General features: G+C 35.7%; 2 protein-coding genes across 6 annotated transcripts in view; both read left to right on the top strand.

The window, feature by feature from the left end:
• Positions 1-299: 299 nt before the first annotated feature.
• Positions 300-9,405, top strand: LOC115999305 (transcriptional corepressor SEUSS-like). 5 transcript variants are annotated; one of them, XM_031239169.1, is made up of 11 exons: positions 300-457; positions 561-732; positions 1,456-2,495; positions 2,801-2,920; positions 3,114-3,162; positions 3,429-3,643; positions 3,801-3,869; positions 5,041-5,141; positions 5,769-5,862; positions 6,399-6,468; positions 7,944-9,405. In XM_031239169.1, exons 3-11 carry the CDS (start codon positions 1,476-1,478, stop codon positions 8,912-8,914), a joined length of 2,709 nt encoding a protein of 902 aa, XP_031095029.1. In that variant the 5' UTR covers positions 300-457; positions 561-732; positions 1,456-1,475; the 3' UTR covers positions 8,915-9,405. The 5 variants fall into 5 exon arrangements, with proteins under 5 accessions (XP_031095029.1, XP_031095044.1, XP_031095034.1 ...); XM_031239184.1 differs by lacking the exon at positions 561-732 and having other exon boundaries at positions 302-457; positions 1,469-2,495; XM_031239174.1 differs by having other exon boundaries at positions 303-732; positions 1,469-2,495.
• Positions 9,406-13,241: 3,836 nt separating this feature from the next.
• LOC116020231 (transcriptional corepressor SEUSS-like) overlaps positions 13,242-15,978 on the top strand; it is a 9,092-nt gene continuing 6,355 nt past the window's right edge. The window contains exons 1-2 of the mRNA XM_031260720.1: positions 13,242-13,626; positions 14,638-15,776. Of these exons, the coding sequence (XP_031116580.1) occupies positions 14,646-15,776 (1,131 nt within the window). The 5' untranslated portion in view covers positions 13,242-13,626; positions 14,638-14,645. The remainder of the gene's footprint in view (positions 13,627-14,637; positions 15,777-15,978) is intronic.

The following is a 15,978-nucleotide window of genomic DNA, read 5'->3' as shown; positions in this document are numbered from 1 at the left end:
TAAGGATGCTCTAAGTGCTTATCATAACTTTTAATGAGATAAGCTTAAATTAAAATGATTTTAGAATGTGAAAAAATAGCCTTTATTTAGAGCTTACTAGCGTACCAAAATCTGTGTAATTTAGCGACGCGTCCGATAACATAAGAGCGGGCCGGGTTTGGTTAACTGGTTGCGTAGGGTGAAATCAAACGCAGGTTGTGCGCGTGAAACATGACAAGCGCGCAGGCGTCATTATCATTTTACATACATACATACATACCACCATACATATAGGGAGAGATAGGAAAGAAGAGAGGATTTGACCTGGTTTGATTTGGGGGAGAGAAGCCAAAGAAGGACCGGAAGAGAAAAAAAAAAAAGAAGGAATGAAGCGAAATTCAATCTGATCGAATGCAATTTTGACGTCCGCGAGAACCCACACTCCCTCTCTCCCTCTACAACTTTCTCTCTCTAAAAGGTACAGCTCAGAACCTCATGAACTCTTCCCTCTCTCCCTCCCTCCCTAACGAAGACTAAAGACTCTACTGAGCTTCGGGACTTACATTTAAACTTGTATGTAGGAATATGAACTTGTATATGCAGACGCGGGTGACCGAAAAGCTTTAATTAGATATCTGTGTGTTTGTATCTCTTTTACTAATGCTAAAGGAGAGGAGTAGTCAGACTAGTATTATCTGTAATTGTGGTCAATCAGGTGAAGCTTTGGCCGCCTGGTATTGAAATCTGCTTTTGGTAAGTTTTCATTTATATAGATAGATATATATGTCTATGTATTTATATGTGTCTGTTGTTTCAGTTTTTGTGTGAATTTTGGTTATACCGAATCTGTAAACCCTAGGGACTAGTGTTTAGTAGAGTTTTGGATCGGTGGGCTTTGTAGATTTACTATATTGGGTCGATCAGTTCGATTTTTGCTATTAAAATTACTTGCTATGGAGTTTTTTTGGATTTAATTTCTAGTGTGTTAATTAATGAAACCTTCTTTCTTTTGGCAAATTTGCGTTTCTCTATGTGAAGTTTGAGGGGTTTTATGTGTTTAATTTCTTGTGAAGTTTGATTTATGCTAATTGTTATGACTAGTGTTTATATTAGGGAGGGGAATTGATAAAAGAATGAAAAATTGTGCTGGGTTATGCTATGTAATTTTATATCATAAATAAGCAGGGTTTAGCATGGCTAGAATCAAAGCGTGGCATTTTTATTTGGTACTTCTCTATATTTTTCTATTTCCTACATGTATCACAAGGTGACTTTTTTTCTTGCTCAAAATAGAGGCTTTGGAATGTTCAGTTTCATTTCCAAATCTAAAATTACTTAATAAATTGACTGATATTATCTCCATGTATTGGTGTACGATCTGTTTTAGAGTATTTTATACGCTGAAGCCAGGTGTTGGTCTGTTGGTTGGATGCATGCCATTCTAAGATGATTTATTACTTAACTAATTGCTTGCAGATTGTATTTACAGCTGGAGAATGGTACCCAGAGGGGCTTCTACACCACTTGGTGGTGCCCAGTCTGTTCCACCTTCACTATTCCGATCAAATTCTAGTCTGTTGGGTGGTCAGGGAGGTGCGATGCCTTCACAGGGTGGTTTCCCCTCTATGATGTCACCGCGAACCCAATTTGGTAATATGAATATGCTTGGGAATGCTCCAAATGTTACATCTCTACTCCATCAGTCTTTTGGAAACGGAGGCCCTAACCCTGGGCTTTCTGTTCCTGGGGGTACTCAGAGGGGTCTTATTGATAATGGGGCTGAATCTGATCCACTTTCCAGTGTCGGAAATGGAATGGGATATAATGCGCCTTCTTCATCATTTGTTTCAGTTGCCACACCAACGAATCCTAATACAGCAGCTCAAGTTCAGGGGCAACAGTTTCCTAATACTTCTGGGAACCAAATGTTGACAGACCAACAGCCCCAACAGCTTGATCCCATTAATTTCCAGCACAATCAACAGCTGCCTCAGTTTTCTACCCCCGACAATTCTCAAACACAGCAGCAACAGCAACAGCAACAATTTCAATCGATGAGAAGTGGATTAGCAAGTGTCGCACCTGTTAAACTAGAGCCGCAGGTTATCAATGATCAAACGCCACAGCAGTTGCGAAATCTTGCCACAGTGAAACTGGAACCACAACAGCTACAGAATATGAGAAGCCTGGGAACTGTAAAAATGGAACCACAACATTCTGACCCATCTTTGTTTATACAGCAGCAGCAACAGCAGCAACAACAGCTTCTTCAAATGTCCAGGCAGACCCCTCAAGCTGCTGCCATGGCCCAGCTATTGCATCAACAGAGGCTCATGCAGTTCCAACAGCAGCAGCAGCAGCAGCAGCTGTTGAAGGCTATGCCTCAACAAAGAAACCCACCACAGTATCACCCACAAAATCCAGCTCTACGATCTCCAGCAAAACCATTTTATGAGCCCGGGATGTGTGCACGTCGACTAACTAATTACATGTATCAGCAACAACACAGGCCTGAGGTAAGGCTGATGCTTCAGAAATGCCTTTGCCTCTCCCTTTGATACAAGAACTAGATTTTGCCCATGCTCTGCTCTCAAAATAACCCTCCTTTCCCGAACTAGATTTTTGCTCAAATTGTATATCATTTTACAAACTCTACTTTATTCTTATTTTGCAGTACACTTTGGTTTTTATTCTGTTATAAGATTATTATTAATTTTTTTTAATGCTGTTTAACAAACGCAAGTACTCAACCTTCTTAATGGTTATCAAAGAGGAAAATTTTCAGCCTCTTTTTTTTTTGTTTTTTTGTTTTTTTGTCCAGGATAATAATATTGAGTTTTGGAGAAAATTTGTAGCTGAGTATTTTGCTCCAAATGCTAAGAAAAAATGGTGTGTCTCAATGTATGGAAGTGGCCGCCAGACTAATGGTGTTTTTCCTCAGGTTTGTTGCCGTAGAAAATCCATTCATGCTTCAACTTTTGCTAGGAGTGGGCTCTTTTAAATATTTATATTGTTTTCATGATGAATTTATGAAGCATGATAATTATACGTTTAAAGTTTTTAATTTTTTTTTTTATGTCAATTGTTTATTTGTCTTATCATAACCAGATGTGATTGTTCTTAAAACTGTGTAGGATGTGTGGCATTGTGAAATATGCAACCGTAAGCCTGGGCGTGGATTTGGTATGCTTTTTGTTTCCCATACATGATCTAGCAAATTACCTTCTAGGCTTCTATTGTCATACAAGCATTTCACAGAAATATTTGTGGTTGCATCTGTACTCATGCATATCTAGTAGAAATTTGTTTATCCTCCTCTATGAGACCTTTATGCAAAATAATAAAGCTATTGTGCCGGTAGTTCACATAGTTCCTATATCTATTTTGCTTGTTCTTGAACTTTATGGTTCTTATGTTTGTATCTAAAATGCGCCTTACTGTTGTAACAGAGGCAACTGTTGAGGTCCTGCCTAGACTTTTTAAGATAAAGTATGAAAGTGGTACATTAGAGGAATTACTCTATGTTGATATGCCCTGTGAGTATCAGAATTCTTCAGGGCAAATTGTCCTGGACTATGCCAAAGCAATTCAGGAGAGTGTCTTTGAACAACTTCGTGTTGTCCGTGATGGTCAACTACGAATTGTATTCTCACCAGATCTGAAGGTTAGACACGTTCGTAGTATTACTTGTGGATCATTTTATATACTGATGTGCCTGGACATCTATCTCATTGCTTATTCCCTCTCCTCTAGCCCTTTACCAAAAAAGAAGAAACCCACAGCAATTAAGAACAATTGTGCTCTTTTGATGAAATTCACAGATAGTCTCTTGGGAATTTTGTGCTCGACGTCACGAGGAGCTTATCCCTAGAAGATTGTTGATACCTCAGGTTTGCAATGATATTTAGTTTTAGCTTCTACTGATGCATTCATAGATTGATGTTCTGCCCTGGCTTTTATACTTCTGTTTAAATAATCCTGCAAATGGATAGGACTTCTGTCTCATCTGGTATTGCACTATCTTTTCTCTTTATATCTTATCATGAAATGCTAGCACTAATGTGCAGTTTTCAAACTAGTTAAGGTACTTCTTTGGTTTCCAATTGAATGTCCTGATCTACTCATCTACTTAGGTAAATTGATTGCATTTTATTAAAACGGAAACTTGTATTCATTTTCACTAGTTATTATTTCAACTAGACTAGAAGTTAATTTCTTGGTCTAAATAAAGTTGTCAAATGAATCATGCCTTGGCAATGTTTTTTAACGAAAAATCCTGTAAGGTTGTAACAAATGTCTATTTGAAATGTGGAAGACCTAAATATGGAATCCGATTGCATTGTTTATAAATTGAAACTTGTATTCAGTTTTCAGTGAATATTAATGCAACTAGAAGTTAAAGGGTCCTGTTATTACTATTTCCAATGTCTAAATGAATTGCATCATACCTAGCCAAAGTTTTTACCTAAAAATCCTGTGAAGTTCTAACAAACATTTTAAAAATTTGGATTACCTAAATATGAAAACTTTTATATCTAAACCTCCATTTTTTCTTCAATTATGTTTGTCCTTGTTTTTTTTTTCATCTTACCCTTCTTCCCCTACCCCACCCGCACAAAAAATACAAGAGTTGAGATTTCCATTGTCATATAAGTGTGACTGTGAATTTCGTAAAAATCAATAAAGTGTTACAAGACCCTGTTAAAAGCAATTCAACTAGATTGTGGAACTTTAATGGTAAGGCTCAAATTGGCTGGTTATGAGATATTGATTGAAAGAATAATTTATTCTTGACTCTTGAGTGTCCAATGCACAACAGCATACTTTTTGATTTGGTTTGTTTTTCATTTGTATGATGGAAACTTTCTATTTTCTACTGACAGTTTTTGGGATCTAGATATTATGAGATTATTTATGTTTAGGACCATAAATTTCTTAATAAGAGTTTACTTCTTGGCCATGTAAAGCTTGTTTATTGAATGTCAAATAGAGCATATAAATATATAATGATGCTTCCTATTTTCATATTTTGTTATTTTATGATTTTGGTGTACAATGCAGGTCAGTCATCTAGGAGCTGCAGCTCAAAAATATCAGGCTGCCACAACCCAAAATGCCTCATCTAACATCTCTGTTCCTGAGTTACAAAATAACTGCAATATGTAAGCCCTAAATTGTCTAAATAATGTAGTATTTCATAGACTTTTGCATGTTGCTCTCTTCTGTAATTCACTTGCCTTGTAATTTATTCTCAATTGGCTTACCTAATCGTAACCCCTGCCTTATTTACTGGCTCATTACCTTAAATTCATGTAATTTGTCATGATTAAACACTTTTGTATGGTCTGAGCTGGTGCCGTAACTTGTGTAAAACATTGTTGCTCTTGGTTTAGTGAGTTAACCTGTTTTTGTGATGGTGAATTTTGAGGTGCTGTACAAAGCTAAAAGGAACCTCTTTAAAAACAAAGGTAGTTTGTGCAAACTCTGCATGATGCTAAAACCTTTATATGCTTAGCAAGAATCTATGCTTAATGCAAGGTAGAGAATGACAATCACAGTTCGCCAAGGTATTTAATTCTTGCTTAGGATAACTGTATAAGGAAGTATATCCTTCCCCCCTCATTGTAGCCAACTATATAGTTTGGGTGGTTTTGCTGAGTTCAGCCCTTTCTTTTATCTAGGAAAATAAAAGCCAATGTCTATATAAGCATCTTGTAGTGTTTTGCATGTCAAAATTTTCTTAGCAGTACGAGTGTGCGTGTGTTAAAATAATTTTGAATTTTTGTCAGGTTTGTTGCCTCAGCTCGTCAATTGGCAAAAGCTTTGGAAGTTCCATTGGTAAATGATTTGGGATATACAAAGAGATATGTACGCTGCCTTCAGGTTTGCTTCTTATTCTACATGTGTTGCTGTTTTGCCTTCAGAGTTGTTGACAATTCTTTTACATTGCTGATATTTTTTGAGACACATTCTAAGTTTTCTGCAATTTTTTCCTCTTTTTTATTATTCACAAATTTCTAGTGTATCTTTTTCCCCCTCTTCTATCTTTTGCTGGCTGACTCATGTCTCCTACTTTTTTCTTTCTGTTATACCTTACCTTGAGGCTTGAGGTTAAAGAAATTTGTTGACAAGAATTTTAGGGATACTTTTGTCTTTTATCAATGGGTAAAGATCCTAAGATCTCCATCATGAAACTTGGTAGGAGTTTTGTATAAGTTGGAGCCTTGATGCCAAACTGAATGATTTATGTTGTGTCTAGTTCAATTGTTAATTGAAGATGTTTTTTGTGTTATGACTTATGATGCTTGTATCTGTATGTGCTATGTTATGTGCAGCAGCAAATGAAACTTGCTATGTCCTTACATTTTGTTCATGTCACCGATATTGATAATTAGATGTCTTTCATTGGTGCTTGATAGATATCGGAAGTGGTAAATAGCATGAAAGATTTGATTGATTATAGCAGAGAGACTGGGACAGGACCTATGGGTAAGCTCTGTTTGCCTTACTTTATGACTTATTTATTTGATGGTGTTAAACACTCTTGCGTCTGCATGTGAATCTTGTAAGTTGGATAGGAGTGCATATGTTTTTTCCCTGTTATTTGATATTGGCACCTTGATCTGGTTTGGTATTCTTCAATGTGAAGGTAAATTTTCATCAGACAGTGCAAAAAGGTGCATATTGTTCCCATGAAATTAATACCAGTATGAGTCTAGGCTTATTGTGTGTTATAATGAATTTTCATTGAAGTTGAGCATAGTCCCATTGCAGTTAAAAATAGTTGGTTTAGTGATCTACTTGCCCTTGAGCACCTATCAATGGCCCTGTACCAGTACCAGGTATAGATATCTATAGTATCACAACTTTTGCTACCTTCTATTGACTTGCAATTATTGTGTCCCAAGGCATTTTATCATGCTCTATTTTGTTAACTAGTTACACTATGGATGTGATGCAGGCCCAATGACAATAGTGTTAGAAAAAATTGGAATTTTGTTTCAAAAAATATCAATAGAAAATATTGTATTTTTAAAATTATTTGCAAAAATAGTTCTGCAGTAGATTTGATTAATATATTTGTGTAATCAAGATAATAAGATAAAAAAGAACAAGGTGACAATATGTTGGATATAAGATGTTTTCTGTTAATTGATTTGGATTTTTTTTGTTATATGTAATAAATAATTTTTTAAAATACATATTTTAGGGTTATAGCTCCATACTATATTGAAAAGCTTTGTGTGCTTTGCAATTGTGGGGCTCAATTACAATACTTTTTGAAAAAAAATGAGTTTTGTGTTATCAAATATTGATAGAAATGTGTTCTTTTAAATGATGAGCTATATTTATATAAACATCTAGTCTCACATTATTTTTAATGTACTTGATACTTGATGGGTCAATTGTGCACAACTTCTCTTTACTTCCTCTGTCAATCTGCCCTATTGTGTCCTATAGAAATCAAATGTACAAAATTTGCAGTGCATTGTACAAGATTTTTTGGACTGTAAAAGAGTGAAAAAGTTAGGGATAAAACTCTCTTCCATGCTTTACTATATATTTAGACAAGTAAAATATATATGGAGTTTGCATACTGACTTTCTCTGCAGTTGTCTTCCTGGATAGATTTAGTTCTTCCTGTTTGCTTGCAAAATTCCAAAATTCTTGTTAGAAATGTTTTTTATTCTTGATAGTACTATCCCTTCATTCATGCGGAGCTTTTATATTTATTGCAATAAGTATGACTATCCTGATGGCATTCCATGTCTGACTGCCACTGAGTGGCGTGCATATAATGACAATATGCAGTTTGAGTTGTGTCTTGAGGGCATATGATACATATGTGCATCCAATGTGTTTTTTTATGTATCAGTTTTTTAAAGATCTGAATTACTTTTCAGTATGAAACTGTAGTTGCACTGCTCTTTTGAACAATATCATATATTACTTTTTCTCCTCAGAGAGTTTGGCTAAGTTTCCTCGGAGAACAAATGTTTCATCTGGGACTCACGGTCAATCTCAGCATTCTGAGGATCAGCCACAACAGCAGCAGCAGCAACAACAGCAAAATATGGGCCAAAACTCCAACCATGATACTTCTGTTCAGGCTGCTCAAATGCAGCAGCTTTCAGCCAGCAATGGTCTGCCAACTGTTAATAGCTCTTTGAGCCCAGCACCTACTCCCTCCTCTAGTAGTAACATTGCTGGACTTGTTCACCAAAACTCTATGAACTCTAGGCACCAAAACCCATTGAATAGCGCAAACAGTCCCTATGCTGGAACTGCTGTTCAAATGCCTTCACCGAGTAACTCTAGTAGTATGCCACAGCCCCAAACTAACCCTTCCCCATTCCAATCTTTGACACCATCTTCGTCTAATAATCCACCACAAACTTCACATGGTGGCATATCGTCAGGATCACACATTAATTCTGCAAGTTCCCCAAATATCTCGCTGCAGCAGCCAGCCCTATCAGGTGACTTGGATGCTAATGACTCTCAGAGCTCTGTACAGAAAATCATAAATGAAATGTTGATGTCTTCACAACTTGTTGGGGGTGGTATGGTTGGAGCTGGTGCAATTGGGAATGACATGAAAAACGCTAATGGGGTGTTGGGAACAAACAATAACTCTGTCCTTAACGGCAACAATTGCCTCGTAGGAAATGGGACAGTAAATGCTAATGCAGGCATTGGAGGTGTGGGATTCAGGAACATGGGCAATGGTATTGGGCAGGGTGGCATGGTTAGTGGGATCCGAAGTGGATTGGGCAATAACCCAGTGAGTGTGAATGGGCGAGTAGGCATGACCATGGCACGTGACCAGAGTATGAATCAGCAGCAACAAGATTTGGGAAATCATCTGCTCAATGGTCTTGGATCAGTGAATGGCTTCAACAATCTTCAGTTTGATTGGAAGACATCTCCTTAAGAGGAGGAGCATTGTTCCCGAGACTAAAGTCCTTGTCCAAACCATTCTTCGGAATAGAACATTGAGGAGGTTGCCTGTTGCCACATGCACTGTAAGATTAGCTAATGAAGAGATATTCCTATCTTAGTGCTGGTTTGGTTTGTAATGATTTGTGAGGAAAAGGAATGAGTATAGTATAGTTTTGTTGATTGAAATGTTTACCTGAAAGTTGAGTCATTATTCTTCTAACTTCATTTTGCCTGGTTTACCTTGCCACAGTTGCTTATTTCCCTAGCCAGCCTTCAGGAGGAAATTTCAGGGCGTTGCTTTGATATCTTTCTGATGTACCCTTTTTTTCCCCGGCATTTGTAAACTATAGTAATAGTATTCTGTTTATTTCTCGGCTTACCCTCAACTTCTCTGTTTCTGCCCAAACTGCAGAGCATGTGTATGTATATATATTCTGTATTATTTGGAAGCAAGTTTTATTGTAGAATTCAAAGAATTGATTCGCTTCTTATTGTAAGACATTATACAATTCATTTTTAACATAATTTAAGACACTAATAATAATGCTAGTAATTTCATACACAAAGTCAAATAAATAAACCCACACACTAGACCTGATTCAAATAATAATTTTAATATCCAATTTGATTATTGCATACCCGTGGGCTGATACTTTTTTACCTCCTTATTACCCTCCGTATTTTGTAATTAGTAGTCATTTTCGAATACAAATTTCATTAAAACATACACTTAGGCCTATTGACTTTTTCTTTTTGAGTACTACTGACTCGGTTACAATGTAGTGAAGCACGAATCCACTCCTATCATCCATGTGAGAGTGTTAATCGGGACACTGGGTGCCACTTGACCACAAGGTCTTTGACACCTATTGAGTTAGTTAGCTAGTAATTGCATTATGTTTAATTATGGTTAGATTCAGTCGCAAGCAACTGACTTGAAATAATTATGGTTAGATACCGTCGCGAGCAAAGTTTGAATTTGTGTTATACTGTTATGAGTAGTTATGAAATTGGTCGCAAGCAATTTAAATTTGAATTTGTGTTATGAAATTGCATTGGTATCTATGCATTTACTTGGATCCAAACTCAATAAATATTAGTTATGTTATTATTTACTTATCTCAATTCTCAACACAACTCATATAATACTTTTAAATCATTTAAAATATTCTAGCAAAATAAAAATAAAAGATAAAAATTATAAAATACTTTCTTAACGTAATTTACATATATAGTTATAATTATAATAGACTAATAGTAATTTCAAAATACATATATATAATGGGTATGAGTATTTGTTTAGCTGGAAAATCTGAATCCGAAGTCCGAACCCTAAACCCGTGTGTGCCACACTGCTGCTACTGGCACCAATTACCAACACAGAAAACAATGGGGGTAATTTCGCAAATAAGATGAACCTCAGTGTCGTTTACTTCTTTTAGTTCTTAGGCGGTGAACATGGGAGATTATTATGCCCTGGTGATGCGCGTGTAAAATAACAAATGCATGCTCATCATTATGCATTCATAATAACATACCTATACAGGGAGAAGAAAACAACATTTGACCCCGTTTGATTTAAGGAAAGAAGGCATACAAAGTTTTCAAGTCAAATAAATAGTTGAATTAGTTTTGTTTTATTTATCATAGATTTATTAGTATTAATAAACTTTTGGTTTTTTTGAGTTAATTACTAAAATAGGGTTAAGTCTTTTTTTTTTTTTGAATACTATTGACCTTTTTACATGTAGTATCTGTCCATATACTTTCTCATCCCCCACTGAGGCTCGAACCCATGACCTCCCACTTGGGAGAATCACTTCATGCCGCTTGACCACAAGGCCTTTGGCTCTAGTTAAGTCTTTAATTTTAAAATTTTTAATCAATTTGGTCATATGTTTGTTTAGCCATCAAGCGTCTGTTTAATTCGAGGGTATTGTTGAAATTTCACGTTGCTTCACGGGTTGCTCAGGACCAAATTGGTAATTTTGTATTAGTCGATGGACTATTTCGGTAATTAACTCTTCAGTTTAATACGAGAGGATATGGTGCTTTGTGATATGAAATTCCAGTTATACCCTCAAATTAAATAGATTTCTGACGTTGACCGAATTGAGGACCAAATCTGTTAGGATTTTCGAAGCTGAGAACTTAATTAGGCAACAAAAAATTAAGGACTAAATTGGTAATTTTGCAATAGCCAAATGACTATTTTGATAATTAACTCTCTTTTTTTTTTTTCAAAACATCTCTATTTAGTCAATTAGTCCTAGTATTATTATGACATGATTATTTTTTGTTCTCCATCAACAAAATTGTGACGTTAAATACACTGACATTTTTGTATATTAAGTTCTAAGTGTTAATTCTTTTTTTTTTTTTTGGGTCCTAAATTTATATTTGCCATATTGCCATTTCACTTTTAGTGTTTTTTAATAACATCCCCGTTGATCCTATTAAAAAAAAAACTCACAATATTACCTCACAATAATTTATAAGTCTATTTCAAAAACATTTTATATCAGTCTATTGTTAGGGGCTTCGAATGTCTTGTGGATCTTTATTGATAAAGTAATATACGGAGATACGAATGAAAACTCTGTATTAATACTCAATGGGTACATATCAGAATACCCTGTGCGAAACCGGGCTACGTGACAGTGGGTTAGAGGTTCCCGGTCTCTTTGACTATTATGTAGATGAAAACAGCCAAAAATCCTGCGCCAGCATTAAATGCGTTTTTTATATCTGCCATTGGGGGCAGGTTCCGGGTTGGCAGCATGCTCTACGCGTGTCAGTCATGCACCGGCCCTTACCGCGGCCCACCGAGTGGAGGCCAGGTGTCAACCCCGAACGGGTTGAGGTTTAGATGAATGAGATTCAGTCCCAGATCGGGACGCCCGACTAATAAAGTCACCCTTAAGGACTGATATTTAGGCCGGTAGAATCCTACCGGGCTGCGTAGATCGGGATTTTATCCCTATTATTTATGAAGTAAACTTATGCATTACACTTGAGGTTTGCCATGAAGTAGACTTGTAGTTTTTTCAATTGCATTTTTTTTTTTTGAGTTTTGGAGTATATTTATATATTGGTATCAATTTTTACTCTATTATGATATGAATGAACTATGGACTATTTATGCTATTAAAGGAGAATTTTGAGTGATTAATACCGTCATTTTTATGTCATTTACACATATTTGTTGCCGAAGGACCACAAAATGGCCATGTTAAGACCAACATAGATGTTTTGAAAAAAATGACTAAAGGTGAAATTATACATAAATCTAAGACAAAAAATAAAAGGAAAAAGAATTAACACTTAGAACTGAATAGATCAAAATATCATTATATTTAACGTCATTTAAACTGTTATGTTGATGAATGACAAAAAATGATCGTGTTGCAATAATACTATAACTAAAGGAAATGTTTTGAAAACAAAATGGTCTAAAAGTGACTGTCACAATAATATTATGACCCAAAGGATTGACACCTATAAATTTATGACAAAATATGGAATTAACTCTAAATAGTTGATGTGAAGTGTAATTATAATAAAATTCATCCATTTATAGACTATGGAGTACTGTTGTGTTTGAAACAATGGAGTATTTTATTATTATTATTATTATTATTATTATTATTATTATTATTATTATTTTTAAACAATGGAGTACTGTTGTTATTAATGGATATATACAAATTAATATGCCGTGGAACTTTTTTTTTTTTTTTTAATAAAATTTTTGGAGTCAAAAAAATGTTAGAAAAAAAGGTGTATTTCATCTTGACATAATATTTCATTATTTATTGTCTATATATTTGTAATTCCAAAGTTATTCTCGAAAGGGCTGTCTTAGTCATATTTATTATGTAAATTCAATGAAAAAAGTATAATCTACAAGTGTGATCTTTTTAATTAGACAAACTTTGTAATAAGGAGAAAACGTAAAATTTAATGCTCATCTGTATTATTTAAAATTTTATTAGATTTTCTTTCAAATCTGAATTCAAATACTCCGTAATAAGTTTGTAAAATTGTAGTATTTTTTTTATAATTATAGATTATTAAAATTTATTTTATATATTTGTAAATAGAATACAAGTTTCTTTAGTCATAAGAAAATATTTACACGAATAAGAATTAATTTGAATATCGTACAAGCTTAAAAATATTTCATATAAATAGGATTTACTCAGGAGACTTGGTCTAATTAAAAAAGAAAAAATAAAAACTTACAAGATTAATAGACCAATTAATAATTGAGAGATTTTTAAAATCCGACCAAATATGCCATTTTCCGAGAGGAAAGAATGAAGCAAAATTCAATATGATGGAATACAAATTTGACGTCCGCGAGAACCCACACTCATCCTCTCTCTACAACTCTCTCTCTCTCTAATGGTACAGCGCAGAACCTCATGAACCCCTCCCTGTCTCTCTCTCTCTCTCTCTCTCTCTCTCTCCCTCTCCCAACAGTGACTACGACTTTACTGAGCTTCAGAGCTTCCATTTAAACTCATAAATTTATTAAATATTATTGTATCCATGTATGCACACAGATGACAGAAATACGTATGTTCCTAGTATCTGTGTTACTAATGTTAAAGGAGAAAAGAAGTGAATGTAGTAGTATGTTTGATTCTTGTCAATTGGTTGAGCTCCGACGGCTTGGTGTTGACTGTTAATCGGCTTTTGGTAAGTTGTATTTGTATTTGCATAGATATAGTGTGTATGTGTGATATTTTTTGCTGTGAATTTTGATGCTGCTGAAGCTGGAACCCTAGTGATTATTGCTGATTAGAGCTCTAGATCGAGTTCTTTTGTCAATTGTTCCCTCGATCACATTGAGTTGATCTTTTAATTATTTGATAAGGAGTACTTTTTTTTTAAAACCTTTTTTGTGTTGATTAATGACTTTAACTTCATTCATTCTGCAAATTTTCTGTTAGTTTTTTGTGTTTGTTTTCAAGGGTTATTGTTTTGATTCTGGTGGTTTTTTTTAGTTTGTATCGAAACAGTTAAGTGAAGTTAGATTTTTGCTCATAAAGTGTTGTGAATCAGATATAGTTTGACAGCTCGAAGCTAGTTTGATAAAGATTGGAAAGTGTGGCAAAGGCTGATGCAGAAACACGTTGAAAAGATTGTAATTATATCAGAAAAAGGCCACTTTAATATGCATGGAGCCAAACCTTAATTCATTTATTTGCCATTTTTCTACTTTCTACTTGAATTATTTGGTGTTAGGTGTTATTGAAGCAGCAATGTGTCTTTGTTTCTTTTCTGTCAAAACAGAGGCTTTGAAATGTTCAGATTCAGTTCTAAATGTTAATTACTTGCTAAGTTGAAATTGTGGTTTCTACCTGTTCTTGCATGGTGTGTTTTAGTATGTGGCTATGTGCATGGTGTGTTTAAGTATGTTTATACTCTGATGCTGGACTTATGCCATTTTAGGAAGATGCTTTATTAAGAATGGTTAGGCGTTATTGCAGCAGCTATGTGTCTTGCTTTCTTTCCTTTCAAAACAGAGACTCTGGAATTTTCAGATTCAGTTCTAAATGTGAATTACTTTCTAAGTTGAATTGTATTTTGGTTTCTCCATCTGTTGATGCATGACTTGTTTTATACTGTGATGCCGAGTGTTGGATGCATGCCAATATGCCATTTTGGGAAGATTCTTTATTAAGTGTTTCTACATTGCATTTTCAGTAAGGAAAATGGTACCGCGAGGGGCTCCTAATACACTTGGTAACTCCCAGTCTGTCCCGCCTTCACTACTGCGATCGAATTCTGCTATGTTGGGTGGTCAGGGGGGTGCTATGCCATCACAGGGTGGTTTCCCCTCTATGGCATCTCCACGGACACAATTTGGTAACATGAATATGCTTGGGAATGGTCCTAATGTTACATCTCTACTCCATCAGTCTTTTGGAAATGGTGGTCCTAATCCTGGGAATACTCAGAGGGGTCTTATTGACAACGGGGCCGAATCTGATCCACTTTCTAGTGTTGGAAATGGAATGGGATTTAATTCTCCGCCTTCATCATTTGTTTCAGTGTCCATGTCCACAAATTCTAATTCAGCTGCTCAAGTTCAGGGGCAACAATTTACTAATACTTCTGGAAACCAAATGTTGACAGACCAACAAACCCAACAGCTTGATCCCCAGAGCTTCCAGCATAATCAACAGCTGCAACAGTTTTCTACCCCTGACAATTCCCAGACACAGCAGCAGCAATTTCATTCAATGCGAAGTGGATTAGGAGGTGTTGCTTCTGTTAAACTAGAGCCACAGGTTACCAATGATCAAATTCCGCAGCAGTTGCAAGCTTCGCAAAACCTGGCAACGGTGAAATTGGAACCACAACAGATAGAAAACATGAGAGGTCTGGCCTCACAGGTGTCCACTCAACCTCCTCAGCACTTACAGGCTTTACGAAATCTTGCCACAATGAAACTGGAACCACAACAGCTACAGAACATGAGAGGCCTGACACCTGTCAAAATTGAACCACAACATTCTGACCCTTCCTTATTTATACAGCAACACCAGCATCAACATCAGCAACAACAGCAGCAGCAGCAATTACTTCAAATGTCTAGGCCCTCCCCTCAAGCTGCTGCCATGGCCCAGCTTTTGCATCAACAGAGACTTATGCAGTTCCAACAGCAACAGCAACAGCAACATCAGCTCTTGAAGGCAATGCCTCAACAAAGAAATCCACTTCAGCCACAATATCAACCACCAAATATGGCTTTAAGATCTCCAGCAAAACCATATTATGAGCCTGGGATGTGTGCACGTCGATTGACTAATTATATGTATCAGCAGCAACACAGACCCGAGGTAAGAAGGATGCCTGGGAGAAATCGTTGCCTACATTCTCCCATAAATTATAAAAGTTTTACTCAAATTCTTCCCTCAAAATATCCCCCATTTCCTTAGCATTAAATACAAGTGAAGCAAATATTTTCACAGGATATTCTGTCTGGTATTTTGAATTATTGTTTTGCATGTTACTCTGTTTTTTTTTTTTTTTTTTTTTTTG

This window comes from Ipomoea triloba, chromosome 1 (genome assembly GCF_003576645.1).
Source record: "Ipomoea triloba cultivar NCNSP0323 chromosome 1, ASM357664v1".
Taxonomy (NCBI): Eukaryota; Viridiplantae; Streptophyta; class Magnoliopsida; order Solanales; family Convolvulaceae; genus Ipomoea; species Ipomoea triloba.
This window is presented reverse-complemented; position numbering and strand designations above follow the sequence as displayed.

Bases quoted from the DNA above. Each gene is read 5' to 3' on its own strand.
- LOC115999305 (XM_031239169.1), top strand. From the start codon at position 1,476: ATGGTACCCAGAGGGGCTTCTACACCACTTGGTGGTGCCCAGTCTGTT. The intron at 3,644-3,800 runs GTTAGACACGTT...TGAAATTCACAG, and splicing joins TATTCTCACCAGATCTGAAG to ATAGTCTCTTGGGAATTTTG. The intron at 3,870-5,040 runs GTTTGCAATGAT...TGTACAATGCAG, and splicing joins GAAGATTGTTGATACCTCAG to GTCAGTCATCTAGGAGCTGC.